This window comes from Polyodon spathula, chromosome 56, assembly GCF_017654505.1.
Source record: "Polyodon spathula isolate WHYD16114869_AA chromosome 56, ASM1765450v1, whole genome shotgun sequence".
NCBI classification, from domain to species: Eukaryota; Metazoa; Chordata; class Actinopteri; order Acipenseriformes; family Polyodontidae; genus Polyodon; species Polyodon spathula.
In genome coordinates, this window is record NC_054589.1 from 687,023 (window position 1) to 702,209 (window position 15,187).

The 15,187-nt window shown below is 38.0% G+C and overlaps 1 protein-coding gene across 5 annotated transcripts in view; it reads left to right on the forward strand.

Annotated features, from left to right (window-relative positions):
• Positions 1 to 15,022, forward strand: part of camsap1b (calmodulin regulated spectrin-associated protein 1b) — a 33,880-nt gene extending 18,858 nt beyond the window's left edge. Inside the window, exons 5-21 of one of the 5 annotated variants that reach the window (XR_005948350.1) lie at positions 381 to 461; positions 949 to 981; positions 2,341 to 2,482; positions 2,783 to 2,922; positions 3,019 to 3,115; positions 3,289 to 3,475; positions 3,695 to 3,786; positions 4,198 to 4,282; positions 4,683 to 7,134; positions 8,091 to 8,227; positions 8,386 to 8,594; positions 9,775 to 9,834; positions 11,602 to 11,704; positions 12,181 to 12,296; positions 12,544 to 12,662; positions 12,959 to 14,087; positions 14,230 to 15,022. Coding sequence is in view for 4 of the 5 variants with exons in the window: in XM_041239686.1 (XP_041095620.1) it covers positions 381 to 461; positions 949 to 981; positions 2,341 to 2,482; positions 2,783 to 2,922; positions 3,019 to 3,115; positions 3,289 to 3,475; positions 3,695 to 3,786; positions 4,198 to 4,282; positions 4,683 to 7,134; positions 8,091 to 8,227; positions 8,386 to 8,594; positions 9,775 to 9,834; positions 11,602 to 11,704; positions 12,181 to 12,296; positions 12,544 to 12,662; positions 12,959 to 13,255 (4,350 nt within the window). In the remaining variant the exon portion in view is untranslated. Of the gene's footprint in view, positions 1 to 380; positions 462 to 948; positions 982 to 2,340; positions 2,483 to 2,782; positions 2,923 to 3,018; positions 3,116 to 3,288; positions 3,476 to 3,694; positions 3,787 to 4,197; positions 4,283 to 4,682; positions 7,135 to 8,090; positions 8,228 to 8,385; positions 8,595 to 9,774; positions 9,835 to 11,601; positions 11,705 to 12,180; positions 12,297 to 12,543; positions 12,663 to 12,958; positions 14,159 to 14,229 lie in introns of those variants that run through there. The other 4 variants (XM_041239686.1, XM_041239688.1, XM_041239687.1 and 1 more) reach the window with 4 other exon arrangements.
• Positions 15,023 to 15,187: the final 165 nt, after the last annotated feature.

Consider the following 15,187-nt stretch of genomic DNA (forward strand, 5'->3'; position numbering starts at 1 on the left):
ACAGCTCTATCAATGGTGCACCAGAGCTGTAGTGTGTTTAGAAACCTGGTCACCTGAGAGAGACGAGATTTGTAATGAATTGAATGAGACTAGTGCAGATATAATTCTCGTAGGACTTGCATCCAGTTTTATGAATCAAATGTCTCTTTTATATTTGGTCATTGATCATTGGTTAACTGCTCCTCCTAGTTTAATTCTACTTGGCATTTAACAACGGGTCTCCTTGAAAATATAGTAGTACCACCTGAATTGTTGTTTTTTTGTTTTTTTTGTAAAGGTTCTCTGTTATGTGGAAGATTTTACACGGCTGTCTTCCAGAATTCACAATTCACTAACAGATATAACAGGTGGTAACAGGCTTACTATTTCATCTGTTTTAGGTAAACCTGAAAATGAGAGAAATCACTGAGAAAGAACTAAAACTGAAACAGCAGCTTCTGGAGTCTCCAAGTCATCAGAAAGTAAGGAGAGGGTTGAGGAATCCACCCATAGGATTCGACTATTTGACACACGCGCTTTTAAATCTCCATTTACTTTTTTATTCTGTTTTCTTTGTAGTAACTTTAGTTCATGAAAACAGGACTCAAAACAGAGTTTCTATCAATGTACTTGTGCTTTGTTTTAATCACAAAACCTTCCAGAGAAATCATTTTAATAGCATGTGACCTCCCCAACTTTACCTAAAATATTCATATAACCTAACATATTAATGATGTGCATGTTCTTGACTTTGACCCAGATCTGTAACCTACAGTCAATTTTAGATTCAATCCAGTGGATTATTCATGTTTATTACTGGTTGATTAACCCTTTTTAGGTTCGTACAGTACTTTTTTTTTAAACCTGGAACTGTAATTTTTTTATGATCCCGTTGAATGCATCTGACTTTTTCTGCTGCTTTTCCTGTTTGTTTCCTTTTCCTAACTCCTTTCCCTGCTACTTGGATAGTCTCCTTCCAAATGGTATTGGAAACTAGTACCTGTAAGTTTACTACTAGATCTTTTTCCTATCTTTCCAAGGCAGTTTCCAGCAGTGTAATTAGATTTCCAACATGTTGCATGCAGGACATTTGAAAATTTCCGAATAGAAAAATACATACTACTCTTTCACGTAAGGTTTTTGGAATGCTCACAGTAGCTTTCCAGTGGTAGAGAATAACCCGCAATTGTAAACCTTGTGTCAGATTACATCAGGGTGCAATTTGTCATTGTCATATTGTGATGTTTTCAATCTGGAAGTAACTTGTGAAAGTTTTTATGGAATATATTGGAAGCCAAAGATATAGTTGTTCAGCATGCCATGGTTTTAAATACTGCAATATTGTATGAGCCGCTGCATTCAGAAAAAACAGCTCTTCTGTCTTTTCATTTGTCCTGCTGTTGCATTCAGCTGCCTGAAATCTTTTTTACATTGTGTCAAAGTGAATAAAGTGGGAAGTCACAAGGATATTTGTCACACATTCAAACAATGCATACTTTCAGCAAAGGCTTTTGCATATTCCAAGAACAGTTGGTTGCAGGCTTTGTACAGTATAAGGACAGATGAATTTAAATCACTTTCTTGCTTCCTAGATGTTTCTTCCATCCCCAATATCAAACCATGTTTGTTGTAACCATTTATAACACTGAAACACTGATTACACTGTCTGTCTGTCTCTCATTCTCTACCCTGTCTCTGTTAGCCTGATTTAATGCATGCCCAAGCTCATTGCATGTTGGAGCCATTGGAGTATGCCCGTGTGGTACAGTATTCTCCATGTTTAACTGGTAGAAAACAAATGTTGTAGTTACCTAGCCTTTTCTTCTTGGTATGTACAATTTAGAAAATATGACCTTTATTTTCAAATCCATATGTTATGCTACTGAGTTGCAATGTGCTCCCAGTTTACCATAGCTTATCCCCAGGCAAACCAATTGAGGGTTTTTCACTATGCTGGTTAGTTGAATGTATTGGACATTATTTAGTCTCTCTTGTGTCTCAAGTTGTAATACACTTAAACCCCAGCGCAGTGTGTAACCCATGACAGTGAAGTGTAATAAAAAAAATCTGTCACTTGAAAGGAAGGGTTAATAAGTATTGTTTTATAATTAACCCTTCAGCTTGTAATTTGATCTTGTAGACTTAAAGCTGATCATTTAAAGTATTTAGCCAACACTTAGTTACGTTTGGCAATGACCAACACCAGACAATCATCTACAGATGCTATGCAATAATGAATGTCATCTAGGTTCCCATTGTCTTATTCATAAAACCAAAACCAGCGTGTAATGCCTAAATAATGAATTGCATACAGTACAAACAACATTGGCCTTTTTTCCTGATTTTCAATCCTCATTTTAGGTGCGTTATCGGAGGGACCAACTTTCCAGCAGACAGTTGCCATATTTTCCTTTACTGGAAGACCTTGTGAAGGACGTGTGTGATGGTGCTGCGCTTTTAGCCGTTATACACTACTACTGTCCTGAACTCATGAAACTCGATGGTACGGGGTTAACCTCCTTACAGCCCCTTGGGAGCCAATGTAGTGAGACTGGAATCAAGTCGTTTTTGTGCATTTCAGGAAATTAATTTTTTTAACCATATGCATAAATCTGTGTGCTTCAGATAGCATAATTTGTTATCCAACTGGTGTCTGCTATATGTTGTTTGCAAACAAATGTAGGATTACCTTTTTGCTTATCACTGTTTTTGTACGTTGCTGAATGTTTCTATAACACTTCTGTCTGCTTTCCATGTAATCTTAGTGTCAGATCTGAAGCAGTCACTTGTTCTCTTTTTTCAGATATATGTTTGAAGGAAGTGACCTCTATAGCAGACAACCTATACAATATTCAGCTGCTGAAAGAGTTTGCTAATGAGTATCTCAACAAAGGTTTTTATCTCACTACAGAGGATATGTTGTATGCTCCTTTAGGGCTGAAGGTAAGGGATTGAAATGATCAATTCCCATTTATTTCCAGTATTTGACGTAAATGTTAAGATCTTCAGAATAACATATTTTGATCTTGTTTCTTTTAGCATAATGTTATGGTCTTCATTGCTGAACTGTTCTGGTGGTTTGAAATTGTCAAGCCTGACTTTGTGCAGCCAAGGGACTTTCAAGAAATTAAAGACGGTAAGGTTAACCAAACTTTGGGATTATGCATGTTTGAAATGCTTTGTGCCTCCGATGATTTTGAGCCGCTGGTTTCAAGTAGTACCCTGTTATATATTTTAATCTTCTGTACTATGTATTTCTAGTTTTAGTTGTTTTAGAGTTGACACTGTCCATTGTATTTCCTGGAGCAGCGAGAGCAATGCAGCAGTCAAAGAGCACCCGTCCTCCTGTTCCCATCTCAAACGCAACCAAACGCAGTTTCATGGTGAGCCCGGCCGGCATGGCCAGTCCAGCAGAAACACCGCTGCTGCCTCCAGTTCAGAGCAGCCCCGAAGTCAGTAGCAGGTACTACCTGCACCCTGAAGAGCCTGACTTGCTGTAAGTCTGTCCTTGTTTCAGTGCAACGTCACTGTTTGGTAAATAGTGATCTTTTGGTGTGCTCTGCTTAATCAGCTGTCAACATTTTTACATTTTCCATAGAAAATATTAGCAGCAGGAAAACATCTGTGCCTTGAATCTCCTTGAATGTTACACCTTATTTTTTTTGTTGTGTTTTTTTTGTTGTTTTTTTTATTTATTTTTAATTTTTTTGCTCAGGAGTAAGGGAAGTCCAGCATATAGCCTGTCTCACCCATTGCTACCTCTAAGGCAGAAGCAACAGAAATCCTTGCAGGGAGAGGAGAGTCCAGGTAAGCTCTAAGCTGACAGATCAGTCTTTCCAAGATTGTTACAGGGTTTGGTGCTTAATGCAACCTTGATCTATGACTCCTAGATGTGTGTCTGGTTAAATCAAAGTATTTACATTTACCATATTTTAAAATACATCATCTGATACCTCTGCAGAACATTACTCTATGCAACAGTACCTACTTTTTGCTGCCAACTGCAGTGTTAGTAATGGGTAGGTGAAGCATGTACACTAGGAGGAAGTCGTCATTAGGTATTATAATCAATTGCAATAGCTGTTTTAGATGTTCTCATAATAATGCATGCAGTGTTATGTTACGAATCCAAGCTTTGCTAAGTGTGGTATTGTTAGACCCTGACTTTAGACATTGACAGACAGCTGAGTTTTTTTTTTTGTTTTTGGTTTAAATTAGGTCTTCGCCATCGTTCCAACTCGCTCACTCGAGATGATGGACAGCCAAGGGGGTCAGTGGTAGCATGGCCAGATAAGAAACAGAGGTACAGTGACAGCCTTCTATTAATTGTCTAGGCACACAGTGAAAGCTGTGTATGGCAAATTTGAACAATGGCAACCTTTTGCTTGCTGAAGAGTCGTCTATAACAGTATTGTTATGTTTATATGTATGTTTAGTTTATATTCCTATTTAAAGAAGTCATGTTTGGCAAACTGCTGTGAAGTACTGTGTGTGCCCATTCTCAGTATTTTTTTGTGCATATGTAATTTATGCTGGTAGTAATTAAACTGGATTAACACTGTATGTAAGCTTCAATACAATATCAACAGGTTTTATAGGATATATAGCATTATTTAAATTTAATGCACCAACCTTTTTTTTTTTTTTTTTTTTTTTTTTTTTTTAATTCTTACTGACTGTTTTTCTGTCGTTTTTCTTTGTAGACCTGTCTCCCAACCTACACCATATGCTCTTCATTATGCAACCGACAGTGACATAGATATCGCCTCTGGTGACAATGTCAGTCTCGCCAGGTCAATCAGCAAAGATAGCCTGGCTTCCAACGTGATCAACCTAACACCGAAACATCAGCCACAAACTGGCCTCAGAAAGGTCAATGGACAAGGCTTACTTAGGAATGTCAGTATAGAGGATGAGGAGGAAGAAGAACTAATAGCTATCATAAGATCTGAGGAGGGAATAAACAGCCGTCTTCCATACCAAGGGGACCTTGAGCTGCAGAGCATCTCATCAAGGGCCACAACAGCCAGGTCACCTAGGGTACAGGATGAAAGTTCTTCACAACCTAGTTCCTTTTTCTTGGAACCATTGATGCCTGCGGCCTTAAAACCAGCAAAAGAGAAGTCTGTGAATGTCAACAAAGAGCAGGAAAGTGGAGAAGGGAGACACAAGGGCGCCACTTCCAAGAGGCTGGTTGATGGAAATTTGCCTTCGACACGAGCGAAAGTTATGAACTGTGCAGATCCAGATCTAAACCGTACTTTCACACCCATTTCCAGCTCTGACTTTGCCAACGTTACAGACTCAACTCTTACAGAATCTGTGCAACTCCCGATGGAGAGTGCATTTGGGCCTTTTAGACCGCTGGCCACAAGCAGTGTTGATCCTACACCTAGTGAGCAGAGTGGAGGATTCTTCCTTCATTGTGCTGAATCTGAAGAAAAAGCTACAGAAAGCATTGGAAGTGGTAGCCCATTGTATGTGCCTGAATCTACATGGGAAGTGAGGCAAGACTCGGATTCAGAGGTTCTTGATATGGATGAAGTTGATCAGGACTTGGGGGTAACTAACGAGATCCGGCCGGTTAGAAGGAAATACTTTGGTGAAGAAGAATCTGCAAAATTACAAGAAGATATGAAGGTAAAAGAACATGAGGACAAAGATGGAGGAAGTGGCCGCTCAAGTCCTTGCCTCAGTACCATCTCCCAGGCCAGCAGTGTATCCATGGCAAGCGGGAGCATCAAGATGACCAGCTTTGCAGAGCGTAAACTTCAAAGAATTAACAGCCATGAGGCTAAGTCGAGCACCAGTAGCTCACAAAAGACTACCCCAGATGGCTCAGAATGTGGTCCTCTACCCTTGACCACATGGAGACAGAAACGAGATCAGAGCCCTACCAGGCAGAGCAAAGACAATGTCCACGTTCTAGCTTCTGAGCTAGTACAGCTTCACATGCAGTTGGAGGAGAAAAGAAGAGCGATAGAGACACAGAAAAAGAAAATGGAAGCCTTGTCTGCAAGACAAAGACTAAAGTTGGGCAAAGCAGCCTTTTTGCATGTTGTAAAGAAAGGGAAAGCTGAAAGTATTCCTCAGCCCTTAAAACCAGATTACCTTTCAAAAGAGGAACCAAAGGTCAATGGGGAAAGCTTTCTTTTGTCTGCGCAACAGTCTAGAGCTGAAGAAGTTTCCTCAAACAACAACCTTCAACATCCCCAAGAAGTGCCCAAAGAAAAGGATACACAAGAAAGCAGAAGTACAGTGAAATGGGCAAGAGAATCTCCAACTCCATCTACTGTCCTGGATACAGACAATAAGTTAAATTCCACGATCTTGTTGGATGACAGTGGTTCTGAAATTGACATGAATGAATGCAACCGGTCAATTGACATGTTGAATAATGCTATAAGCACCATTCAACAGCAAATGATGCAGCTTTCCCTACAGCAGGATCTACTGATGAAACAAAATGTTCAGTCTCCTAGCACAACTTCCCCCAATGGTAAAAGTAGCCCACCTGAACAAAAAATCAGGCCAGCTGTGCATTTTGTGGAACCACTTTCTCCAACAGGAAATGGGACAGTGCGTAAGCCTCCTCGTTTTGGTCTGGGCCGGAGTCCTCGTTCAAAGCCGACAGACCTAAAATTTTCAAAAGAAAAACAGCAGAGTGCCCCTCGTATTATTACACCAACTCAAAGCATAGAAACGCTTCCTCATTTAAGACACTTCCCAGGTAACAGAACAGCTAAAGCTGAGCCAGAAGATGCAAGTCCTATCAGCGGTGTTCCTGTGGAATCGAGAAGTGTTATTTTAGAAAAGGGCTCACCGAGGTCTACTTCAAATGTCAGACTGCACGATGAGGCCAACCAGCGGACATTTGTACTTTCTACTTCTAAAGATACTAACAACGTTTCAGAGCAAGAGTATAATGAATGTCAAGCTAACCGCCTACAAGAAGCAGAGTTAAACTCTTCTGATGGTTCTGGGAAGGAGAACGTTCCTTTTGAAGAGTCATCGAAAAGTAAAACTCAACTCATTGAAGTGGATCTTTCTGACTTGAAAGCACCGACTGAAGAAGGGAGCTTTGAAATTCCGGACACATCGACAGACACGATGGGCGAGGGAGACCAGAAGTCTGTTTTGGGATTCTTCTTCAAGGTAAAGTATGCTTTTATGTGCTATTTTCTGTTCCCCATCTGATGTGTGAGGATATCTGTAATGCTTCTTTTCCACTGTACAATCAAGCCCTCACAGTGTGGTTAATGTGAGCCTGTTCTTTTTCCCTGCACAGTGCTACTGACTGTCATGTGCAATGAAAGACAGTTATTATTAATTATTGTTATTAATTAACTTTACTAAAAGATAAACAAACAGTGTTCAAAAAATAATAGACCAATGGTACAGCTGTATCTTTTATCGCTATATTTTGTAAATATATTTAGGAATTTCTTTATAATCCAAAATTTTACTGATTATATCGACTTAGTTCTCTTGAAGGGGAAAAAAGAATGTTTTAAAAAAATATGATTTGCCAAAGATATCCCATTTAAGGATAGTTGTTGTTTTTTCTAGTTTTTTGTTTGGATGCGAACGCAACGAGAGCTGTAGTTGTATGCATGGTACAGCTGTATAGTATTTAGTTTGATTATATTTAGTTTTATTTCTTATCTTTATATTAATATAACAAAGATCAAGGTAGAATTTGGTAGAATTTTGTGTTTGAGTTAAGTGCTTCAAACCGTCAGAAATTTGGGCATAAACTTTCTGATTTCTGCAAGTGGAGAAGGAGTAAAAGACTAATCTATTGTCTATCAAATAACCAAACAGATGAAGAATGCTAAAATCAGTTGATGAAATAATGGATAAGGTTTAGGTATCTAAAAAACATTTTTTATAAATTCACTTTTTCACCACTTAGCAAAAAGATAACAGGTTATTTAGTAAATATATCTGTCTTTCATGCCTAAGACCAGGACCAGTTAACAGCTGTGTTTAGTGTAGTTATTTTTCCTACTGTGTTGAAAGACAAAGTATTTGTGAGGTATTAAACAGGGTTGATGAATGGAATTGTCTGTATAAAAATGTGTCCTTAAAATGTGACTTTTGAATTGCAGGACGAGCAGAAAGCTGAAGATGAGCTGGCAAAAAAACGTGCTGCCTTCCTCCTGAAACAGCAGCGTAAGGCTGAGGAGGCTCGTCTGAGAAAGGGTCTGCTCGAGGCAGAGATTGAACAGAAACGCGAGGAGGCGAGGTAATGGCTGTCCTGGTTTTTTTTCTCTAATCACTTCTATTTTTGAACAAACTTGAGTGCCATAACCCTATAAACTTGAATCTGAGCTACATCATTCATTCATAAAAGTCACATTAGGTGATAGGAAATGTTATTTAACACAGCTATTGTTTTTCAAGGCGCAAAGCAGAGGAAGACCGAATTCGTAAGGAAGAGGAGAAGGCCCGGAGAGAGCTAATCAAACAGGAGTACCTGCGACGGAAACAACAGGAGATAATTGAGGAGCAGGGACAGGGGAAACTCAAAACAAAACCCAAGAAGCAGAGGCCCAAGTCTGTCCACCGGGAAGAAACCTACAGCGACACTCCATCCAAGTGCTCTTCTACTCGTAAGCATTGCATTTTAATATCTGAAGAGGCTGAAAAGTCTTTTTCTTTGTTTTATTCAAATTCACTCACTTAAGTCAAGAGCAATTGACAGGATTATCTGGGCTGTTGCAAAAAATACACTCACAAACTCCGTCTTCTCCTCCAGTAGATATAAAAGTAATAACATGGCATTAGTGTTGTTACTAACCCTTTGCATCGTACCATTTAGCTTTAAAAGGAGGTGGCATATTTGTGTTTTAAAATGTGTGCATGGAGTTATAATTGTGATGACACTTTCACAGGGCATTTTTTGGGGACTTTCTGTTGTTGCGAATATTAAAATCATAGACATATAAGCAGATACTAGACGTACGTGTATGTTACACCTTTACTTGTATCTAGAAAACAGCTTAAACAAATGTTCTACCTACAGTTTGTCACAATTGGATGCCAGTCAGGAGATATATGGCGAAACCTGTCATGGGGATCTCCTTTGTTATGATTGCTCTGATTTGTTGTATTTAGAGCTGTGGTGAGATGTACGTTACTACCGTTCATGTTTGTTTATGTCAGATGTACATAGAGGTTTTCTTCCTTGTATTCTTCTGGAACATGTTTCCAACTAGCACATAATCCAAGGAGTAGTGAACACAAGCCTTTGTTCTTGAACACAAGCAAGCCTGCAGTAACCATCTACACATTGGGCATTAGTTTCTGCTACACCTTGAAAATGCATCTAAACATTTATTTAAAACTGTTACGATAAATATAACAAACTTTGTTTTCCTTGCATCACACATCCTCTCTTCATCCCACTTACATGGTTTGAGGCCTCTGTACTGATGAATGCTGTATTTTCAGAACTGCTTGCCCAGATTGATGAAAGCTTGCATGGGTGTTTCTGACCGACTTTATCACAGGAGTGACCGCTGAGGCACTGAGCGTTTCTGATATATCTGCATAGACATCCAGTATGATATTTAACATTCTATGGATGTATATGATGGTACAGTCACCTGTATGATTGTGTCCTTGGCATGGGGATATGTATGTTCATGGCATGCCTTGTTTGTCCTCTTTGGAACAGTGTATTAGCTTAAGTTCCCACTGGAGCTGGAAGGGCACTTGTTGTTTCAGTCCCTCTCTGTTTGTCAAGTAGATTCTGAATTGTGTTCAGTTTTCCTTTTATCTTATACACAGGAATACCTCGCAGAAAACAAATCCCGACTGCCTGCCGGAGTCCCGGTGACATTTGGGGAGGTGAATGATATTTTCAAGTGCCTTGTACCATTGGTCATAAATGAAAACATGGTGTTGGATGCAAAGGGTTAATACATTCTTGCCATCTACAAATGCACAGACTGAAATGTGAAAATCAGGCCACGCTGTAGCACATAGGTATTGACTTTGCATACAGAGGTTCCCACACTTGTTTGGGACCCCATTCAAAAGGGACCCCCAACTGAAATGAGGAAACAGAAAATCACACAAAACAAACTGTTGTAGATGGGGGACTGTTTCTAAATACAAGATTAAAGAAGGATTTTTTTGTTATTTTTAAATACAAAATAAACTGTTATATCCCTGTTCATACATTAAATACAGAAATAATATTCTGGGAATTCACAAAAGTATTTTCTAGCGGTGCACCAATAATCGGTAGCCTGTCGCCATGGCACTGATATAAGGAATAAAAAAAAACGGCCGGCAGTTTTAATTATTATAGCCGATTTTAATGTACACTGATATTCGTGCTTGAATTTTTTCCAGCACACAATTGAATGTTTGGTCAGGCGCGTACTGTAATAATGAAGCAAGAACTTAGACAGTCATTTTCCCAGTGCTGTGTAACGTGCGATCAGCCTGCAGTAATATGTCTCCAGTGCAGTGTTTGGATTTATTTATTTTTTTACGTATCTGAAGACAGCAATAGGATAGTGAGTTGTGTGCAGCAGAACAGATTTGATGCTACGTTTAATCCAACGATGAACTGTGAATACAATATTATTCAGATACTTTTAAGACACGAATGTTCACCTGCCCCGTGCTGCTCAACACTCTCTCTGTGTCCGAACAGCAAAACAAGTCCTCTTATCGCAGACTGCCAGGTTGTTTTATTATTATTATTATTATTATTATTATTATTATTACACATTGTTCTTCAAATTGGCCTTTTGTCATTTTTGTTTATCTTGCTTAATCTGCATTGGTTTCGGATGTGTTCTGCAGAATTTTGAAGCAGAAATTCAAGCTTGACAGTTTTGTAACCAGAAATTTTATATTTTGACTATATATATATATATATATATATATATATATATGTGTGTGTGTGTGTGAACAATTTGTTATGCCGCATTTAAGCAGTGTATGCATTTAATGAACCTTTTTGTATTTCACATTGTGTAGCCTACATTTTTCTACTGTACAGTAAAGGTAGAAGTTATGTCACATTATAGATTTTGTTTTTATTAGTACAAATGCAAAGTGGTTTTTTTTTTGTGTGACCTGTGTTGTAAAACAAATGTATAAATTGCTGTCAAGCACACAATATAATACAACGTTATTCAAAGTAAATGCAACTAGTAAACAAAACCTGTTCATTTGTCATAAATACAAGCAAATGATATCTGTTCATTTTTTAACATTTATAATTATAAAAGTTTAAATGTAGGCCTTTTGCCTTGTTCTAGTAGTACAATAGGTTATACAATAGCTTACCTGTACTATCTGTTATTATCGGTATCTGCTGATATGGAGAGATAACTATCGGCTATCTGTATCTGCAGTGAGAATTTTTATAGGTGCATCCCTAGTAATTTCTTTATTGTAAAATAATTTCTGCAGACACTGCAATACTATGTGAGTAACTGTTATGCAATTAAACATCTACGAAGGAATGTCTGCCACATTTGTTTCTTTTGTACATGATCTCGATCCGTTTACCTTGTACAATATGTGCTTTGTCGGACATGCTGATTGAGAAATGTCTTGATCCTTCTAACTGCTTAAACTGTGTTCCTTTTTCAGCTGATAACTTGAGCAGTGCCCAGTCTGGCTCCAGTCTGTCTTTGGCTTCAGCAGCTACCACTGAAGCTGAGAGCGTGCACTCTGGTGGGGCTGCATCTCAGCGGTAAGTCTTTGTATTGAGTTTTTTTTCTACTGTCTGAAATTAGCTGCAAATTGATGTAATCTTGCCTTGGTAAGATTTGAGGAAACTTATGTGCCCCAACTTAACTGTATGTTTTGCATGTACTTACATTCATCACAGTTTGCAGTTTTTTTCTAGTTTTTTTTAAATACTCTGTACTGTCAAGAGTTCTGCCGGCCCATCCTCATGTATCTCCAAAATCTAATCAGCACATCAGCATAATAATATTGTTTCCAGCCCTGTTGGATAGGAGGTGAAGTCAGGGTGACTTGACACATTCCCCAGTGCTGTTGGTTATGCCTTCAAAGTTTCAAGTAAGTGAAACAAATAGTCCTAGAGGTGCAGCAACAACCAATACATCAAAACTCAGATAAATTGCTCTTTGGACTGCTGCCCTGGAGTGCTTTCTTTTCTAGCATTTCTTCACAAACCTATAACTGTGTTACTTTTGCTTGCAGGGGGGATTCCGTGGAATCATTCCTTGGGCTGAGCAGAAATGCCAGCAGAAACACTGAGCGAGACTGGGAGAATGCATCGACAGCATCCTCGGTTGCATCTGTGGCTGAATACACTGGTACAAACCCATTTGGTTCAAGTGCTTTGATTTATTGATTAGCAGTTCATTATTTAAATATTTATATTTGCCAAGTATGCTATATACTGTAATGGTTTTTCAAGTTGTTGTTCCATTATTTATTTATTTATTTATTTATTTTTTAAATGACAGAACTACTGGTAGTAAAATGAAGATGATCATGTTAGATGGCTATTTTGAGATCTGTTCAGTTATTTAGAGCTAATTTTAAACCTTTTTTGTGCAGGGCCAAAATTATTCAAGGAACCCAGTGCAAAATCAAACAAAACAATTATCCACAATGCTATTTCACATTGCTGCTTGGCTGGAAAAGTCAATGAACCACACAAGAATTCAATTTTGGAGGTATGGATTTCATACTGGAGCTTTACAATGTAAACTCGGAAACTAACTGCAAATCTATCGTGTGACCTATAAGAAGTACTTAAATTGCAGCTCCATTCCAGTTTTGCTGCTGTAAAACAGTAAATAAATACAATTGTTTTAAAGCATAATGGATTGAGAATAAACTAGAACAGCAAAGCTGCCATTAGCTTGTATATGGATATGGAATTATTATAATTTTAGTAGAATATTTGTACGTGTTGCAAAGATGATGTTCTCTTAACATTAAGGTAATGTAGTTGTATTTCTCTTTTCAGGTAATTGAGAAGTGCGAATCCAATCACCTAATGATCCTCTTCCGCGATGCTGGCTGCATGTTCCGTTCACTTTATTCCTACTTCCCTGACACTGAAGAGATCCACAAGGTGACAGGCACTGGGCCAAAGAGCATCAGCAAGAAAATGATCGACAAGCTTTACAAATACAGCTCTGACCGGAAACAATTTAACGTGATCCCTGCCAAGACGGTGTCCGTCAGTGTGGACGCTCTGACCATTCACAACCATCTATGGCAAGTCAAGCGGCCGTCGGCTCCAAAGAAATCAGGGAAATGAAGAGTGATTCTGGAGGGAAACTTTTTTGCTTTCGTCCTGGACAGAACGCGTCGACATCAGCACTGTATATTTTCCAGTAGAAACTTTAAAAGGTTTTTCGGATCTAACTTACAAATGGGACACAGTAAATGCTGTGTAGGAACATGAGATTGTAATTGTTCTGAAGGAGTGCTATTTTGGAATCTCAGAATTGTCTTTGGAGAAACAGAAATAAGCTGGATCTTGGTGCTGTCTGTTCAGGTTTTTTAAACAAAATGCATGTGGCAAATTTTCTAACCAGTGGATTTCTTTTTACTTGAAGTATTGTTTGGCACTAGTTGTGGAGTATATTTATTTGCGGATCCACTCTTTTGAAGCGACAGCAAAATCTTTGGAGACAGGAAACTTGAATCGGGGATTCTGTATCCTCTACCCTGAACCAGAAAACTATGGAGTGGACATAGATTCCTTTTACTGGCTGGAGCGAAAACACTACACTTGTTCTTTATAATATAATTCTGACATCACATAATGCAAATCATCAGATAGTATACCGCCAATGTGTCTCCCAACTTCTCTCAAAACATGCTGCTTGGAAACATTTTACTATTTTAAACAGAAAAAACCCTGAGAAACACTATAGGCATTCATTTACTGTGGTACTGTTTGTCTAGTTGTATCTGCTTTTAATATAGAAGACTGGTTTATTGAATTCAGGATCACAGCACTGGTGGCACAGAATTATGGGAATATAATAAAAAGAAAAAAGCTACTTAATAAAGCTAAAACCTTTGACAGGTAAATTGGTACAAACGTTTGTTTATTTTTTAAACCCATGTATGGTCTAAAGCAGGTATCTCCAACCCTGGTCCTGGAGGGCTGTTATCCCTCCTGGTTTTTTTCTAACTACACTAAATTAATTAATTGGACCAATTAAGCAATTTAGGGTACCATTGGAACAAAAACCAAGAGGGACACCGGCCCTCCAGGACCAGGGTTTGAGATCCCTGATCTAAAGGGTGAAAACAGGTGTTATTTTGTTTGTTACAATAAGAAATTGTTAGAGGTATTTCAGCACTGGGCACGGTATTCCTCTATGAAGGTGCACTTTCAGATCACATTTTTAATGTGTTTTTCTTTTTTTAATCATGCAATTATAATCCTCGGTTCTCTCCTGTTTTTTTTCTATTCTGAGTGAGCAGCATGCTCTGTAGTGAAGAGTGTGCCTGTTAACTTTTTGGGTGACAGTATTTAATATATTCATAATAGCATAGTCTTTGATTGTTGTCTTTTTATGTTCTCGAAGGTGACCTATGTGACACATTAAGGTTAAATCTTAATGCTTTAAAAAAACAATGACAAATCAATTTCATGTTTTGCCTCAAGATCAAAATGGATTAAGTGTTGCACATTATCCTTGCTTGCTGATCAACATAAAGCTGACATTTAGGAGCCAGAATGTGTATGTTTTGGTATTTTAAAAGGGTGAAAAACCATCTTATTTACAAACCCAAGAGACTGTGTTCTAAACTAAGCAGTACATATTACCAAAAAGCAGGTAGGATAACACTAACTATAGCAAGATGAAGGTCTTCCTTTGTTCTATAGTTTTTCCAAATCGTAAAAAAAAAAAAGAAAGAAAAAAGAAAGGCTTTAGAATACTTCATTTAATATAAGTTGCTGCATTTTGTATATATGTTTTTGATAGCTGTTTGTAAATAACTTATAGTTTGTTTACTAAAGATTGTTATTCAGTTTTATCACATTAGGGTACTTTTCTGTTGCAAATACCATGCTTTTCATGCTTATGTTTTTTTTTTTTTTTTTTTTTGTTGTATGTTTGATATTATTATTATTATTATATCATATATTTATTTTAAAGAGAAGCACTGAAATTTAATAAATATTACCAGTAAACTCTTTGTGTACCATTGCTCCAATATTTGTTTATTT